At 41.7% G+C, this 18,234-nt stretch overlaps 1 protein-coding gene across 7 annotated transcripts in view; it reads left to right on the forward strand.

The window, feature by feature from the left end:
- Nucleotides 1–462: 462 nt before the first annotated feature.
- RALGAPA2 (Ral GTPase activating protein catalytic subunit alpha 2) overlaps nt 463–18,234 on the forward strand; it is a 328,009-nt gene continuing 310,237 nt past the window's right edge. For 2 of the 7 annotated variants that reach the window (XR_003144829.3, XM_025469120.3), the window contains exon 1: nt 11,046–11,286. Coding sequence is in view for 2 of the 7 variants with exons in the window: in XM_025469120.3 (XP_025324905.1) it covers nt 11,181–11,286 (106 nt within the window). In the remaining 5 variants the exon portion in view is untranslated. Of the gene's footprint in view, nt 720–11,040; nt 11,287–18,234 lie in introns of those variants that run through there. The other 5 variants (XR_003144830.3, XM_025469118.3, XR_003144828.3 and 2 more) reach the window with 4 other exon arrangements.

Consider the following 18,234-nt stretch of genomic DNA (forward strand, 5'->3'; position numbering starts at 1 on the left):
TTATGTCAAGCCATAATTTATGTCAGGCAGTGATGCCAGCAACCAAGGGCATTGCAGCTAAGACCAGATATTGTCAAAACCAGCAACAGCTGGCATCACCCAGAACTGATAACCAGAAGAGCCAGAGGACATCTCCAAAGGCCCAAGACTCATTAAATCCCTTTAGAAAGGGAAGATTTTTACAGCAAACTGACTATCTAGACACTGACCCTTTCATATCTATGACATCACAAAGGCAGCTGCTGCCAAATACTCTGCCCAATTGATCTCGGAATGTAACAGAGATCCTCTACTGCCAAAACATAATAGGCAGCACATGCCAAGAGCTGACCCAGACCAGACGGAGGACTTCTTTCAGCTGCATGCTCACAGGCTGACTTTGCATTTGGTTTGTCCCTGTTCTATCTTGTTTGTTGTGTGACTTGTCTTATGCTTTGCTTTTTGTAACATGTAAGAAGCTAAGTTAACATAGGTGATGAAATGTCATCGAGTTTGGAATATTGAACCTACTTTATAATTATGTTAATCTTGCTTTATGACTGAATGAAGCTGACATTGGGGAAAGACACAGCTTGTGTGTGTGCCTTCATAGCACGCTCACAACAATGTCACAAAGGGACTGAGGATCATGAGGAGCAGCAGTCTCTCCTCATTGAAGAGGCAAGTTTCCTGTGCTTCAAGTCCCCACAGGCTAATAATGCTGCCTAATCAGACAGAAGGTACTGATAGCTCCTTCAAAAAAATTCCCTTTTCCACTGTCATGGTTGATTTTTACAAAATAACTTCCATGGTAGATTCATTAATGGTCATATTAGAGGCTTAAAACTGCTTGTGCAATTGGGTTGGGTTTGCTCGTTTCTGCCCTTTGTCATCACCAGAAGGACATGCCCAGGCTAGTCCACTGGTTTCAGGAGAAGGATGAGAAAAATATGGACCATGGTGGAGTTGCCTCAGTCATTCCATCAAAGGCCACACTAGGTCAGCTAATAGCTTCTGAACACTGAGATAAGTGATCTCAGCCAAGAGCAGCCAAGCCCAACCCAGACTGGGCGAACCCCACAGACCCAAGAGATGAATAAATGTGTACTGGTGTACAGCACTGAAGTTCTGTGGTTAGTTGCCATGTAACACCTTGGTGGTATAGATAATTGATCTGCCCTCTTCCTGACTTTTCTTGAGACTCCATCTATGTTCTTGCCTGCTCACCAGCTGCAAGTAACTACTTACAAATTCAGTACATATTTAAGTGCTTCCTGTAATAATGAATCGAAAAGTTAATTTCTCAAGTCAATTTCTGGTGACCTGCCTATCTCAGGCTTGCTTGGTGCTTTTCCTATGGATATTCAGTTACCTAGTCTGTAAATACTTCCCAGTGTCCTTTATGGAGACAAACCAAGTTTTCTTTCCTTGTTGCCAGCACCCAAACTCTTGGAGCTACTTCTTCTGTCTGCCTCTACTTCTGGAAGACCCATTCTCCCTCCCTTCCTGTCACCTACATTTCTAATCCTTGGTGAGAAAAGCAATCCCTGTCAGGCCAGTCACCTTCTGGGGGCAAAAATCTCTTTATCATTTAGATATCAGGCTTATTTTGAGTCATAGGGATGAGCTACAGAGAATTTTAGAACCAGAAGGATGTCAGAGATAAGCCACTGGATGCAGTATGTATGGCTTTGTCTAGCTGAGGAGATAAGTTTTCAAGATTTGTTAGTTCCAGATCCTTGGGGCTACCAGCACACACTTCTCTCTTTTAGCTACTTATTGCTATGTAACAAATTATCTCCAAACTTATGGCTCATTACAACCTTTCTGTTTATCTGTTCACAATCCTATAATTTGGGTAAGGCTTGGCTGAGACAGTTCATCTCTGCTCTACATGGCTGGTAGGTTTGACTGGGGCCGAAGGGTACACTTGCAAGATGGTGCCACTCCCATGGCTGAGGAGTTGGTGTTAACTGTTGGCTCAAAGCTCAGCTGACGCTGTTAGCCAGAGGCCTCAGTTCCTTTCTATGTGGTCTCTCCACATGGCTAGATTAGACATCTCACAGGGTGGCAGTCTCCGAATAGTCAAACCTCTTACATGGTGACTGGCTTCTTCCAGTGTGCAAAAATGAAAGCTGCCAGGCCTTCTTAAGGCTTACAATGGAAACTGGCACCCTGTCATTTCCTCTATGTCCTATTGGTTAGGGAAGATTATAGGGATGCCTGGGTGGCTCAGTGGTTGAATGTCTGTCTTTGGCTCAGGGTGTAGTTCTGGATTCCCAGATCGAGTCCCACATCAGGTTCCTTGCATGGAGCCTGCTTCTCCTCCGTCTGCCTGTGTCTCTGCCTCTCTTTCTGTGTCTCTCATGAATAAATATATAAAATCTTTTTTTAAAAAAAGATCATAGAATCAGCTCAGATTCTAGGGGAAAAGAAAAATACAAGGGCATACAAACACTAAGAGTATGGTTCATTGAGAATAACCATTGTAAAAGATTAGCCCACCCTCCTACTCGTTTTTACTAAAGAATGAGCTTCCACTGACCTTTCTAGCCAGCAAATAATGTGGTTAAGGTGAGCATTGGCCTAGAAATCAAGAGACCTGAACTTCTTACATAGCTTGACTATTAATTAACTAGAGATTTGGAGAAGTCGCCTATCTTTGAAGTTTGTCCAGATAAATGTTAAAGGAACCTCTGGTTCTAAAGGCAGAGTATAAAGTCTTGGTAGGTTTCAGTTCCAGCAAGTCTTTATATTCTCCTTCATAAGTCTTTCCCATTCTTTTTGAACTGGTCTATCTTGATCTGCAGTTGCAGGAGACCAACTAAGTCATTTATTTACTTCCTATGCTTTGTTGATCTAAATTATTCTGATTTGTCCTTTTGACCTGCTTCCTGTGAGCTGGATGACCTTGGGCCAGCCACACAACTTCTCTTAGTTTAGACAAAATGAGGATAAAACCCCCAGCTTCATGGGCTGTGTGGCGAGGATTGAATGGGAGAAAGTGCACAAAATTGCTTTGCAAAATAGTACTCAGATGAGATGGCATTGTCCAGTCATCCTAGTGCCACAAGCACCATCATGTCAGATTTAGGTAAGTGTTTCCATCCCTAGTTCTGGTGACAACCAATCACTAGCCAACTTTGGTTCTTATTTCTCCTTTTTCTGATGAGGGAATACATCTGCCAGGCACATTTTACTCTCAAAATGTTCTATGATTCCAGGATTTCCTTGCTGATAACACTTGACAGTTAGGTGAAATTATTTAGCCTACATTTACAGTAGGCAATATCACAACCAGAGCTGAGGTGGAGTGGGGCAGAATTATACAAAGGCAAATTAAATGAGGGGCTTCTCTTAATACTTTCTGAAAGTTAAAAATAAACACAGCTTCATATTTATTTTGTAAGGGTCATCTTCAGTTAGTTTACCCAACCAGATAGTGAGCATCTCAGGAACAAGGGTCATGTCTTTTTTTTTTTTTTTTTAAATCTCTATCTATTCAGTGACTAAAATAAATGACCAGCAGAAAGAAACTCAGCAAATGCTTTTTGAATAGTTGAATGACACAGAAAGTCCTCAGATAATGAAGAGGCTCCAAAAAAAGAGGCTTATTATTTTGATTTTAAAAGTGAACATTTAAGTAATGGAGAAAAATCTCAATTCACATCTTTTGGATAGATTGTTTAAACCAAACCTTTCACACTGTGGGGTGTTACTTTTGTTGTTTTATGACTGTTAGAATGAAATTATGAATTCGATGTGCTATAATCTGATTTATGACTTTCGCTTTTGAAAGGACCCATAAACTATTCATGGGTTTGGTCTAACAGGAACCCGATGAAGTAAAATATGCCCTGGGACTACTGCTGAGTCACACCTGATGTACTTGACCAAGAAGGACATTAAAATGTGATAAAAGTGTGGCCCATGGAGAGGTACTTCAATTCAGAAAAAAGAAGGAAAATAAAAGGATAGAAAGGGAGATACTTAGTAATGTTTCCTGTGACATTTAAATTCTTTGGTGTTGGCTAAACAGAAACAACAATATGGTTCAATTCCTTCCAATTATTCAGTATGATGATTTTAATAATTGTATAATTTGCACATATCCTATGTCTAAGTGACATCAGGGGTTTCCCAGATAAAATTTGGGGAAGAAAACTGTCAGATGTAATTCTTCCTTTAAGATTTACTGAAAGCAGTAAACCGTGTCTTCCAATCATCTTACTGAAGTACTAGATCTTAATTATAAATCAGCTAAGTGGGGCAGCCTGGGTGGCTCAGTGATTTAGCGCCACCTTCGGTCCAGGGTGTGATCCTGGAGACCCGGGATCGAGTCCTACGTTGGGCTCCCTGCATGGAGTCGGCTTCTCCCTCTGCCTCTCTCTGTCTCTCTCCCCCTCCGTGTGTGTGTGTGTCTGTGTGTGTGTGTGTGTGTCTGAATAAATAAACAAATCTTAAAAAAAAATAAATCAGTTAAATGGATGGTCATTTTCATATTCCAGGACACCTGTTAATTTATGTCAAGTGAATCAGAAATGATGATGATTTGCTTTGTTACTGTTTTTGTTATTGTTTACTATTTATTGTTGTTATTTTAGCTACTCAGCATCCAACATCCCTTCCTCCAATAATATACTTCACTGTTTTGGGGGGGTATGTCCTATTCTGTATAGTCTTGGTAGGAGGTAGGTACCTCCTACTTTACAAAAAGGGCTAGCACCTCAGATTTCCTGATTCAGGGCAGCCAGGTGGGTGGACACATGAGGTAGGCATCCATCTAAGGCTTGGCCAATTGGATGTTCTTGGGACTTTGAACTTGGAGATGTTCAGGATGGTGGGAGGTCCTTCATTGTCAAGGAAGCCTTGGCATACTGACCCATGTGCTCGGCTCTATGACTTGTCTGGGCCTCCCAGACTGTTGGGGCCAGGCGGGAAGGGAAACTCCTCAAGATGGCGGATATGCCAAAATGGCTGAGGTTCCTGTCACCACCTCCACTTGGGACGCCAATGGACCAATGACCTGCTGACAGCTTGAGCAGACCCTTACACCTCTCCTTTGGACTTCCCCAACCGAACCCAACGCCCTTCAAACCCCAGAGGAGGAAGTCACCTTTGACTGGTCGAATTGCAATCCTTCCTTTGCATAGTGAGGGTCACTCTGACTGGTTGGATTGCAATCCTTCCTTTGCATATGAGCCAACCAATAGGAAACCGTTCTGCCTTACAACGTTATGTAAACCCCCGGCCACCTTGTCTTGGCGCGACTGACTTCCTCGACTCACTCTCTTTCCCCGGGGAGTCGTGGAACCTCGCCCGAGGGTGCCTGCAATAAAATCTGTTCTTGGACCCTCGCTTGCCTTGGCGGTCTCATTTCCATCTAGTTACTAAAAAAACTTAACACAGACCTCCCTTGGTATCTATTTTTCTAGTTATTTTCCAAGTCCAACCTTCCATTGATTTGAGAGCCTGGCATTCTTTAGATGAATCATAATTACCTAAATAGCCAGTCAATTTCTATTGCTTAAACTGAGAATGCTGTCTGAAAAACCAAGTAAAATCAGTCTCAATTTAGGACATACATTTACATGTAGACTAGTAAAATAATTTGTATTCTTGCTTTGTGGTTGATAAGAATTGTTGTTCTCTAAGAATTATTTTGAAATTGATTTTTTTCTAGAAAATTACAGGAATTTATAAGTAAAACTGTGTGATGGATTTCCTCCATTTTGAACGAGCAGTTTTTGTTGAAATTCTATAATCTACATGCATTTTTAGAAAATCTAGCACCTTGTCCTAAATTAGGGAGTAAATCTTATCTAATATTAAACCTAATGGCATTTTGTGTATTGGAGGAAGAGGTGAGGTAATGAGCACATTTTCACAGGCTTCTCACCCATGAAATTTTATACCTCTCTAGCATTTGTGCATCATCCTTCTATTCAAGTTGATTTACTATTTAGATAGTTTCCATGATTCTTGATTTTTTCCAACATTATTCAAAGATACATTTTTTTTAATTTATAAAAGTTCTTATGATACTTACTTGTGGGCTTATATTTTTCTAATGTTGACATGTTTCCACAATTTACCACTGCAATGTTAATACTGTTGTGATGATAAAAAAAAAAAATATCCAAAGCAGATGACATTGTGGTTTAAACACACAACTGTGAAAACATCTGCTTGACTAAATTTAGAAACATGATGATGTTTTTTCCCTTTAAGGCATTGCTTTGTTATCAAGCGTCCATCAGACATATCAAAACAGCTAGTACTTTTTCAAAAACTTTTTCATGTCTGTCCTGAAGTGAAATTCTCATATAAAATGATTTATAGTCAAGTTTAAAGTTAAATATTAAATCTCCTCATTTGACAGATATTTTGAAAGAAACTATTAAGAGATATTTCTGGAGAAGAAAAAATATATTTTCAGTTTCTACAGTAATATATCATCTGGAAAACGAGGACATTGGGTTTCTTGTATCTCAAGCATTGAGTTTGGCATTTCATTCTTATGAAGGGCCACCCCTTATTTCTTAGGAATTTTAGATAGGTGTAGGTTTTCAGGGTCACAACATGCACATTGAATGAATAAGTCAATATTTCAGGGTAAAAGCCAATATAAGGAAAATTTGAATTTATTAGATTGTAGCTTTTTTTTTTTTTTAAGAAAATAAGAATGCAAAACTCCAATGATCAAAATAGACTGTCATGGGGGGGGGGGGGGGTTGGTCACAAGGGGTTGGCTCTCTGTGGCAACAGAATCTAAATGAAGTTCCGCAGTATGTCTGACATACTAAAAGATCTTACTCCTGAGTACAGGCACAATGAGCTTATCTGATAGGAAAATCTGCAGCTAAAAGTTGAATTTTTCCATATACTAAAATTAATATAATATTCATGACAACTAGGATTAATGTGCGGGCACAAGATATTTTAGTCAATCTGAAAAAAACCAAACCCAAATCCTTCCAAATTGAAAAACTCTGATAAGTGAAAACTAGAAAGTAAAATATATTAACATTTAGGTTATCTGGAAACTAAGAGCTGGCAGGTCTAAGCATATAGAATGATTCCATCTATGGAAGTTAAAAAGACAAACAAATTGTTTCTGATAGCAATGACTGAATTTGGGGGAAAATTGTGGTCAAAATTGGGGGAGAAGATCTACTAGGCATTTCCTTTGTGTCTGCAGCAACACCAATTTAGGAGGCAATGAAGGGGATCACAGTGTGTGTGTGTGGGGGGGGGGGGGACAAATATGTTTTCATAAACCATGAATAAGCTGTTTAAAGAAGACAGAGAAGTCTATTTATATTTTAGAAATATTTCTGAGGAAAGAAGGGTAGACTTTTAAAATTTGGATATATAACACATCAGTTAAATTGAAAACATTGCACTAAACAACATTTCCTAATAATCCTGACTGAGAAATTAATGAAGAAATGAATGAATGAGTTTATTTATTTAACAAATATTGACTGAATACTGACACCAGCCCTATGCTGGGCATAGGTCCAACAATGATGAATTATAGAACTGTTTGATAAGTGTTTAACATCAATGATGGTAGGAATTGCAGTTTTCACATGGTCCTTGAAAGATCAATTTTCAGCAAAATAGAAAAGGATGGGAAGTGCAAAACCAGTCATCACAATTTAGCTATATCTATTGTTCAGTAAATATGTGTTAGTTTGAATTTATGTAAATAGTTTACAAAAACAAAATTAAAATCTAAAATTCTATTACAGATAACATCAGGAATTGGCAAGTGTTTCTCTTTATTCTTTGGGAATAAAGAGCTCTTGGTCTCTCATTTCCATCACTCTGTCATGGTTACTTGGGCTCTGTCTTCCTGAACACCTGAATTCAATTTACTGTTATCAGGAAAACATGATGCTTTTCTGGTAAGTGATGTATGGAGGAAATTACAAAGCTCTACAGCCCTTCACTCTTCCCTGTTAGATTCTTGAAACACATGCCCAGTTCAGATCAGGTTCCGCATTTGTTACTGAGAAAGGGTCTTAGCCACCTGAGGGCTCTTACATTCTTTTCTTTTTTACGAAAAGTCCGCCTGGGGGCTCCTGGCTGGCTCAGTCAGTTAGGTGTGTGTCTTCAGCTCCAGTCCTGATCCCGGTGTCCCTGTTTGGAGCCCGCAGGCTCAGCAGGGAGTCTTCTCCTCCTCCTCCTTCTGCCCTTCCCAGTCCCCTGCCCCTCCCCTCCCCCTGCTCCTGCGTGCGCGCTCTCACTCTCTCTCTCTTTCAAATAAATAAACTCTTAAAAAAAAAAATAAGTGTGCCCCAGGGGATCCCTGGGTGGCTCAGTGGTTTAGCGCCTGCCTTTGGCCCAGGGCGTGATCCTGGAGTCCTGGTATCGAGTCCCGCGTCGGGCTCCGGGTGCATGGAGCATGGAGCTTCTTCCTCCTCCTGTGTCTCTGCCTCTCTCTCTCTCTCTATCATAAATAAATAAATCTTAAAAAAGAAAAAAAGTCTGCCCCAAGCAATGTCTTCTACCTGAAACACTCACCTAGGACATGGAAAAAATTCTTTTGAATATCATTATGGATTCCTGAATTTTATGTATTCAAAGTGTTATAATTAATATCATTCATTCTGATCTTGCTAGACAGTCACAGTGGGTTCTCTCCAGCATCTGGTGGCATTCATTTTCTACGACTGCTGCAACAAACTACCACAAACTAGGTGGCTTAAACTAACAGAAATTTATTTTCTCATAGTTCTTAAGTTCAGAAGTTTTAAACTTTATTATGTTTATCTATCATTTATTAATTATCTTCATTTATTGGTGAAAGTGGGACATTAATTCAACAGCATGTAAGTGTCTGAAAAATGCTTGGCACTCTGAACCTCCAGAAATAAAGAATTAATTACAAAGATGGTAAAGTCCTCAAGGAGTTCACAGTTCTGTAGGAATGATTTTTTGAAAGCAACAGAAAATGACAAGTATTTTTCTTTTATTTTTGTTTCATGTGGAATATTAAACATGGGTTTATAGGCATCGAAGTAATGATTTATATTTCTTGCTTTTTTAGAGAAATCCTGGAGTTCTACATTTTCATCAGTAAGCAAAGGTTAGGTATAATGGATGAGATGCATTCAAAGCATGAATGCCTGTTTTTGGTGTTACCAACTTTTCACAGTGTCACATGTTTACTTTATGTTGTCCCTTACCTCTTCATTTATTTAGTTGTTCTGTCCCTCAACTAGATTGAAAGCCTTGGAGGACAGGAGACTACATCTTATACATCTTTTTATCTCCAAGGTTTAGATTCATGCCTTGCACATAGGTCAGTAAATGTTTGATGACAATGACAGGTTGCTGTATGATAGACAATTTGAATTCCCTAAGACAGGTGCATCCTATTTTTTCAATTAAAGGTGTCTTCTTCTAAGGGAACAGGGCAGTGAATACTGTGACATACTATGCATAACCAGGTACAGGCTAAGTACTGTGATGATAGCACCCAAAATGGCTTAAAGGAAAAGGTTATTTCTCTCTTGCAATAGTCTTGGAGGGTTTGTGGCCCTTTTCAAGGGGTCATCTGGGGACCCAGGCTGGCATCATCTTGAGTAGGGCTTCCTATGCTAGATTCATCTAGATCTGAGATTCACCCATGTTACTGGGTTTATCAGTAGTCCATTCCTTTTTATAGCTAAATAATATTTCTTTGCATGAAGATGTCCTAGTGCTATCAAGGCTATTTTGACAACTCTAAAAATAGAGAGGCTCTAACAACTAGAAGATATGTTTTTGCATGCCTGGATGAGATAAATAGGACTATTTTAGCTTTTATTCCATTTTATTTAACAAACTTTTACTGAGTGCTTCTAGAGGTCAAATATTATGCCAGTTATGAGAATACAAAGCTATGTAAATCTCTGGCTTTCACCCCAAGTTACAGGTTTCCCTTGGAGGAGAAAAAGTTGTGTTGTTCCAATTGGAGAGGAAGCACATGATTTTAAAAAGCCAGCATAAGCACTTTCTCAAATATTGTCAAAATTTGGAGCATGGAAGGATCCAGATGCCAGTAAATTATCGTATAGATCTATTGTAAGAAACCTCCAGGCCATCTTCCAAAGAGTTTTGCTCGAGGTTACAGGCACCTAACCTTAAAAAGCATACCAACTTGAGAGTCAGGTCCCTCAGGTTCCATTTCTGGTTCTGCTCCTGGATTGCTATGTGGCTTTGCACAATACAGAGAACGTGCACTTCCTACAAAGAAAGAAACAAGATCCTGAGGAGCCCTCTGAGTAAGAGAACCTCATAACCCAAGTGAAGTTGGATCTCAGGGACCAAGGGGATTGGCTGGACTCCTTACCCAGAGTCTAGGGATGCCCTTCCTGCTGCCAAAGCCATTAATTTTAGTGTGAAGGTCCATTAATTTTAGTGGAGGTCCGATTTTAGCATGGTCAAAGGGAATTCAATTTCCTCCCTGGTGTGAGTTCAGAAGTCAAAACGAAAAATGGTTTGCACTTTAGGAGCCTTGAAACTTTTCTTACTGAGATGTTCTTGTGGTTCACATTGCACTAGAAGTAACTGGGTTGGTAATATACACCAAAGGTGAAGGTTTGCGAGCTCAGGGCCTCTTGGGGAAGTAGGCGGATGGATGCTGTCCAGCAGCTTGGGGTACCCTCCGAAGTTGTCACGGCACCCGCCCCCCACTGGAGAACTACATTTCCCTGGAGGCCTTGCGGCCCACAGCCCGGTGAGGAAAAACGTGCTCAGACCCAGCCTATTGACTCTCATCGTGCCTAAGACGCGCCAGCCTGATTGGAGGGCTGTGTCGCAGTGCATCTTGGGACTTGTAGTACAGCGTGTTTATGGGTCAAGCTTCTCTGCGATTCGCGGCGGCGCTGCGGCGCTCCGGGCGCGCCCCCGAGAGGCGGGTCCAAACCGTGTGCGCGTGCGCCGCGCCCGCAGGGCTGGCCGGCACCTCCCGCGGGGCGGGGCCGCCGGTTCCGCGTCTACACCGCTTTCCTGCCCCGCCCTTCGCCGAGGCCGGCCCGCCCCTCCTTCCCGGAGCCACAGCTGAAGCGGCGGCGGCGGCGGCGGCGGCGGCCCGGCGGGGGGCGGCGGGGGCTCGCGCGACACGCGCCGAACCAGCCCGTATGCGGTGACTCGCGCGGCGCAGGCGCCTCCTGTGCTGCCGGCGGGCCCGGGTTTCCCGCGGCGGGATGTTCTCCCGAAGGAGCCACGGGGATGTGAAGAAGTCCGCGCAGAAGGTGCTGGACCCCAAGAAGGACGTGCTGACGCGCCTGAAGCACCTGCGGGCGCTGCTGGGTGAGGCGCGCCGCGGGGCGCGGGGCTGGGCTCGCGGGTGGTTCGCGGGGCGCGGGGCGCGGGGGCGGGGGCGGGGGCGGCGGCGGCGGCGGCGAGGACCTTCCTCCCCGGGGCCCAGCATTGTTCCCGCGGGCAGGTGTAGGCTGTCGCCGGGTTCGCGCGGGGCCACCCGAGGCCGGCGGCGCCGTGACCCCTGCCCAGCCCCTCCCCTCCGGGCGCCCTGCGCACACGCACAGCGGCCGCCTCCTCGCTCGTTTTGTGATTTCGGGGTTTGACGCCCCGGGTAGACTGAGTCTCCAGGTGTGCCCAGCATCTCCTGAATTGTCATCTCTTAAGCGGGCCCCCGCCCCTTACATTTTATTTTTACTTTTGGGTCGGAGTCTTCAAATAGACTGGGACTCGAAGTGCTCGCAAGATAAATTTGAGTTAGCTGTTCCCTCTCCCCATGCTCCTCCTTTTATTTTCATTTTTTATTTAGGGTCTGGCTGCTTGTGTTTCTTTGTGTGCTGGGGTGAAGAGGGCTCCTGCGGTGTGCTGGCAAGGAGGGGTGGCTCTCCTGGGGTCAAAGAGGCTGCCCGCGTGACGGCGATAGCCCTTCGCCTTCTCCCATTGTTAGGGACTGCTGGGGGGAGGTTCCGTGGAGCCTCGGGGCCTGCCGTTGACCTGTGATGAAGCTCATCCTGTGGCTGCGAAGTGTCCACAGGGCTTCCTGTCACCCGCTGCATGTGATCTCTAGCTGCTTTGCTAGGCTGTTTTGTTTTCTGTTTTCTTACCTACCTAGTCTGAAGTTTTGTTTAGGACCAAACACCTGTGCAGTCTCTAGTGGTTTTTTTTTGGGGGGGGAGGGGGGGCTAAGAAAAGGACACCTTGTTTCTTCTATATATATTTTTATTCTTAAAGTGAGCAGGAATCACATAGTCTTAATGTGTCTGTTCACTTGAGGAAATACGAAAAAAAGAATTCATTTTATACGAGAGAACTTTAAATGAAAATCTTGTTCGTGAGATTAAAAGTTGCTAATTATTTCTATTTATACTCTGTGAAGTACCTCTGAGGAAACACACATACACACCTACTCATCTACACACCTACCTGGTTCCCCAAGCAAATTTAGGGTCTCAGATTCCTTGAGATTTATACTGTTGTTCACTTTGGAATGAAATGTAAATTAATTACTTATTGCTACAGGGATTAGTTTTCAAGAGTTTTGGAAGTGAAGGGTAGTTGTCCTTGGTAAATTGAACTGTCTGCTACCTGTAGTAAAATCTCATGCACACACAGGTTGCATTGTGCAGAGTTCTTAGTAGTGACTGATTAACACCTACTGCAGGAACATTTTTGATAAAGGAGAGTTGAACAGTATTTTAAAGCATTTGAGACTCTGGGACTTTCTGTGGTAGAGAATTTGAACTTTTGTTCTGTCCAAGTCTGCAGGATTAAATTGGCTACATTTTGTAAAGGCAAAATCATTAAACCTAGATCAGTTTGGTTTCTTAGAGATGCACAGTACATTGTTACCATTCTGAGAAAGTAGTTTTCAAGGCTGTGTGTGGTTTCACTTTAGGGTGCATTGTCTTATATTGAGGAACTTTTTTTTTTTTTTTTCATGTCGTTGAGCTCATTATGATCTCAGTTTTGTAGCTTAGATTCTTTGATATTAAGTTGTGGGGTTTTTTTGTGGACACATATGTTTGTGGAATGACCCAGGGTCCTTTATTGCTGTAATTTTTATCCATAGGGACTAGGTTTTTGTAAATGTGTCTGAAGAATTCTATTCATAATGCCTAACAAAGTTTCGCTAACCACGAAAGACTTTAAAAGAAAAACAGTACATTAATGTATCAGTTCCTAGCACATCATGTACCTTATTTGTTTGCTACTTAAGAAAAAGCCTACTTAGAAAAAAAGGCCTCTTGATCTGATAGGAATTAGCCAAGATCAAGAAAACTATTTGAAGGAAATGAATGGCTATTATTGTATTTTTATTTGCATATTTATGTAATATTCTAGCTTTGCACATATTTTGTCCTCAAGCGATAATAAAGATGTTCTTTTTTTTTTTTTTTTTTTTTTACATACAAAGATGATACCATTGACCTAGATTTGCTGCCTGTGGCTGCGTCACTCTGGCTGGTTAATAGCCTGTCTTTGAACCTCAGTTTCTTTATTTTGTCAAATGAGTATGGTAATGACTACCTTGTAAAGGTTATTGCGAGTATAACGTATAAACTACTTCAGCTTGTGGCAGGCATGTAACAGTTTCCTCTCCTATTACTTGCCTCCCATCCTTAATAGGATAGGTCAAGTATTTTGATAGGTAGTTTCCCACTCCTCCCCCCCCCCTTTTTTTTTTTAGATTTTATTTATTTATTCATGAGACACACACACACACAGAGAGAGAGAGAGAGAGAGAGAGGCAGAGACACAGGCAGAGGGAGAAGCAGGCTCCATGCAGGGAACCTGATGTGGGACTCGATCCTGGGTCTCTGGAATCACGCCCTGGGCAAAGGCAGGCACTAAACCACTGAGCCACCCAGGGATTCCCCCCCCCCACACACACACCCTTTATACCTGTTAATTTGTTCTCTCTTTATAAAAATTAGTCCGTATTTAAGACAACTGGCTGAGAAACACACAGTGAACCATGGAAAGTAGAGTATTTCAGGATCCCTGGGTGGCTTAGCGGTTTGGTGCCTGCCTTTGGCCTGGGGTGTGATCCTGGGGTCCCAGGATCAAGTCCCACGTTGGGCTCCCTGCATGGAGCCTGCTTCTCCCTCTGCCTATGTCTCTGCCTCTCTCTCTCTCTCTATGTCTCTCATGAATAAATAAATAAAATCTTAAAAAAAAAAAAAAAAGTAGAGTATTTCTCATTCATGGTAATGGCTCCAGTTAGAACTTGCTTAGTTACTTTCATCCTGCTTTGTATTGTAGATTGGCTTGATATTATTAACTTCATTTTTTTTTTTAAGATTTTGTTTATTCATGAGAGATAGAAGGAGGCAGAGACATAGAGGGGGAAGCAGACTCCCCACAGGGAGCATGATGTGGGACTTTATCCTAGGACCCTGGGATCACAACTGGAGCCAAAGGTAGATGCTCAACCACTGAGCCACTCAAGTGCCCCAACTTTATTTTACAAAGTGGGAGACTGAGTCCCAGGCAGACATTACAAGGGCCAAGCCATGGACTAAATGGTCTGTATGTATTATGTTACTTACAGGTAGAGCAAAGATCTTTCAGGTCCCCTGACTTCCAGTTCTCCCTGCGTTGTTGAAATCATCAATGGGAGAGTAAATGAGTAAACAAAACAAAATAGAAATCCACCCAAAATCTGTGTATTGCTGTCTTGTTCTAGCAAAGATTCCATGTTTTTTTTTTTTTTTTAGATTCCATGTTTAATTAAAAATTAAGTGCTTACTATGAGTCCCTAAATAGAAATGGTATTGATGTAGCAGGAAGAATTAATGTAATAGTAAGCATATAGTATGGTATGTAATTAGATAGTGGCTTATATTGTGGACTTCTTTATAGGATTTCAAAGGGTCAAAAAAGATCATTAAGCATGGTACAAACAGAAGAGCATCTTGAAGGAAGTTTTACTCATTCTGGTCCCTGAAGGATGGTTAGACTAGCTCTGTCCAGTAGAAATATAATCTGAGTTACAAGTTTAATGTAACTTAAAATTTTCTAGTAGTCACATTTAAAAAAGTAAAAAGAAACAGCTGACATTAATTTTAATAATGCATTTTATTTAATCCTGCAGATCTAATGTAAATTATACCAACAGGTAATCAATATAAAATAATAATATTTTTTACATTCTGTTTTTCATACCAAGTCTTTGAAATCCAGTGTGTATTGTATACTTCTAACACATCTCATTTCAAACTGCGTTTTAAGAGCTCGGTAGCCTCATGTGGCTAGTGGCTGCATACTGGACAGAGCAAGGTTAGGACAGGGGGAGGGCAGCTCTGAGCAAGGGGAGATGGGAGCTGATAGTGGAAATACACATAGCAATGATATAGAAAGGTGAGGAACACTAATCTGCATCTTCCTCCTGTCCAATGAGGGAGTCACGGGGTGATGTTAGTCATGAGGTGGAGTGCTAGAACTCTTGCCCTGTGGGTGTTCACAGTGTCAGATGTGTGACCAGAGTGCTGTGTAGGCCAGATGTAGGGGCAGGAGAATGAGTTGGACTGGGAGATCTTGGTGAGGGTAGAAGAGTGGTGGCCTGAGTGGCAGAAGCTGAGGCACTTTGGGGGTCAGATCAGAAAAGGTCTTGTTTGTCTGAATTGGAAGCTCATATCTTACCTTGCATGTGAGAGGGCCTGTTGGAAGAACTCTTAGTAGGTCAAATGATAAGATTTGAGAGCTGCCTCTCTGTCTGCAGAGCCAGGAAAATAGATTGAGGGGAGTGACACAGCTGACAGCAAAGGAACAGACAAATGACAAGAGTCTGAAATAAGATGCTCCATAAATGGAGAGGAGGGGTGGGATTTCAAAGGACAAATGCAGCAGGAACTAGTGATTGTCTCGGTGAAGTAATGAAACTGAGGTTCGCAGAAGCCAGACGAGGAGTGATCAATCTGAAGGAGAAGAGATCTGGGATAAGAGGCCATAGTCAAGTCAAATCATGTGACATCAGGGTTTGGGCCAAATATTTGGACCCAGAGTGGAGAGAACAGTCTCTCACAAATGCTCTGTATATACTGAGTCAAGTGGAACATTTTGGTATATTTCTTTTTAAGCATCTGTTACTTTAGGTAGGGACAAGTTCACTTACAATTTTAAATGTTGCCATTTAAACTCATTTTATTATTAGCATTTTCCTACCTTTTTTTTCCCCTCTCATTTTTATTAACTATAAACAGTTGTTGAAACTGTGTACTGTAAGTTAGCTTGCCATTTCCTGAATGGTTAAATTGTTTCCTTCCTTTCTCTCTTTCTTCTTTCTCTGATATAATACTGCTCTAAACATCTTGGGAAGCAGCTTTTCTATATTTTGTGTTATTTCCTTAGAACAGATTCCACTGAAGTCAAACTGCTGAATTTAAACATGTTTATGACTTGATTCACTGTGCTCTTTCCTAAGTGTTGCTCCCAATGAGCCTGCTAGCAGCAAGAATTTCCACTCTAGTCTGGCTAGCAATAAACATATTTGTGTAATTTGATAATTGGAGGTAGGCATTTTTGAGGATGGAGGTGTCAGGGATAGGGCCAGAGGAGTTGGGAGGAGATCCTGGCCAATGATAGGGGAAGATGAGTTTGGTGTTAGGGGTGTTGAGTTTGAGAAAAGGGCAAGATTCAAGTGGGAGTGTCTAAGAGATTGTTGGACATGGGGTCTGGAGATTAATAAGAGGATAGAAAGCTATGGTATGGTTGTTTATTGGCATCTGGTTCCATCAGATCTCCCCACAACCTCTGATGCAGATAGTGTTCCTACCCTCAGCTTATATATAGATGAAGAAACTGAGGCTTAGTGAGCTTAAGCTCACAAGTAGTTAACTACTTGTCTGTCAGCACCCAGTTGATAAGTGGCAGAGCTGGGACTCCCGATTATAAAGCCCATGTTTTGCCTCTACTAGTTATCTGACTCAAAAGTATATTTATATATCAGAAAATATATTTACACACCACAGTGAATGTTAACATATAAACAAAAGCCCAGGGATTTTTGCATGTCTCCCAAAATGTTGCTGGGACTTGTGCTGCTCTCTTCCTGGTCTGTTTTACTAGATTCTTCTAGGGAGACTTGAGACAATACTTGATTGCAGCATGGCAGAAGATAAAAAGACTTCTTTTGTGTTCATTGGCCTCTCTCTGCCCTTGGTGGGCTTAGCAGGTGGTAAAATATTTGGATGGGCATTAGTGCCAACCAGAGCAAAGCCTGAGCTGTAATTTCAGGCTCTTCAGGTAGTCTTATATGTTCTTTATTTTTTAACCTGGTTTGAAGCAAAGTCATTTTGCCATAATGCTCCCTTTGCCAATTTTTCATCAGTTACTAACATTTTATATCTGTAACCTCTGGAATGTAAGATGAGCTTTGGACTCAAGTACGTGTAACACAAATACACCAATCCCTGCCTCTAGGGCTCAGGGATGTCTGGACTTCTGAGGCAAGAAGGGTGGACCTAGGATAAAAGTCCAGTCGAGCTCAGATGTTTTGTTTGGGACAACTGGAAAAGGCTAGCTTCCTCCTTTTATTCTGGGAAGAGAGAGAATTGATAGATCCAGAATAGTTTGATGTAAACTTTTGTAATTTGTACTTTTATTTTGTTTGTAAGTGCTTTACTTGCAACAGGGAATAAATACTTTTACTAGCTATTTAGAGTACTGATTTTTCCAGAGATAAAACTGTAGAGAATTGTTTATTTAAAAAAATTCACTTTCAAAATAGCAAATTGATTCAATTTAAATTTAAAAAATTTTTTAAAGGAGAGATATGTTATTGTACTATAAAATTAGGAATAATATATAAATGTGATAAACGACTATCCTGTCTTTGCGTTTTAAAAAATTTCAGTTCCACAGACATTTTTTTCAAGAGTGTATGGGTGAGTGCATATGTGTGTACGTCTGTGTGTGTGTGTGTGTGTGTGTGTGTGTATGTCTATCTGCTCAGGAGGGCTGTGGATTCAGATATTCTTAAGGCAGAAGCCCAGGACTTGTAGTTTAATAGGAGAGGTAGACACATAAATAACTGCATTTCCCATCTCAGTGGAGGGGATGAAACTGTAGAGGTGGCCACACATGGTGCAGAGGCCCAGCAGAGAGGCCTCTGGGAGAGGTCTCCAGTGCTTCATGAAGGGGGAGAAGGTCTGAGGTGGGTTTGGAATAACGAACACAGGATTTCCCAGGTGCACAAGTTGGGGATGATGGGACTGCAGAGAGAAACTTGCGTGAAGGTAATGGTGTGGACACCATGGAGTTAAATGTACAGTAGCCTTT

The sequence above is a fragment of the Canis lupus genome, chromosome 24 (genome assembly GCF_003254725.2).
Source record: "Canis lupus dingo isolate Sandy chromosome 24, ASM325472v2, whole genome shotgun sequence".
Taxonomy (NCBI): Eukaryota; Metazoa; Chordata; class Mammalia; order Carnivora; family Canidae; genus Canis; species Canis lupus.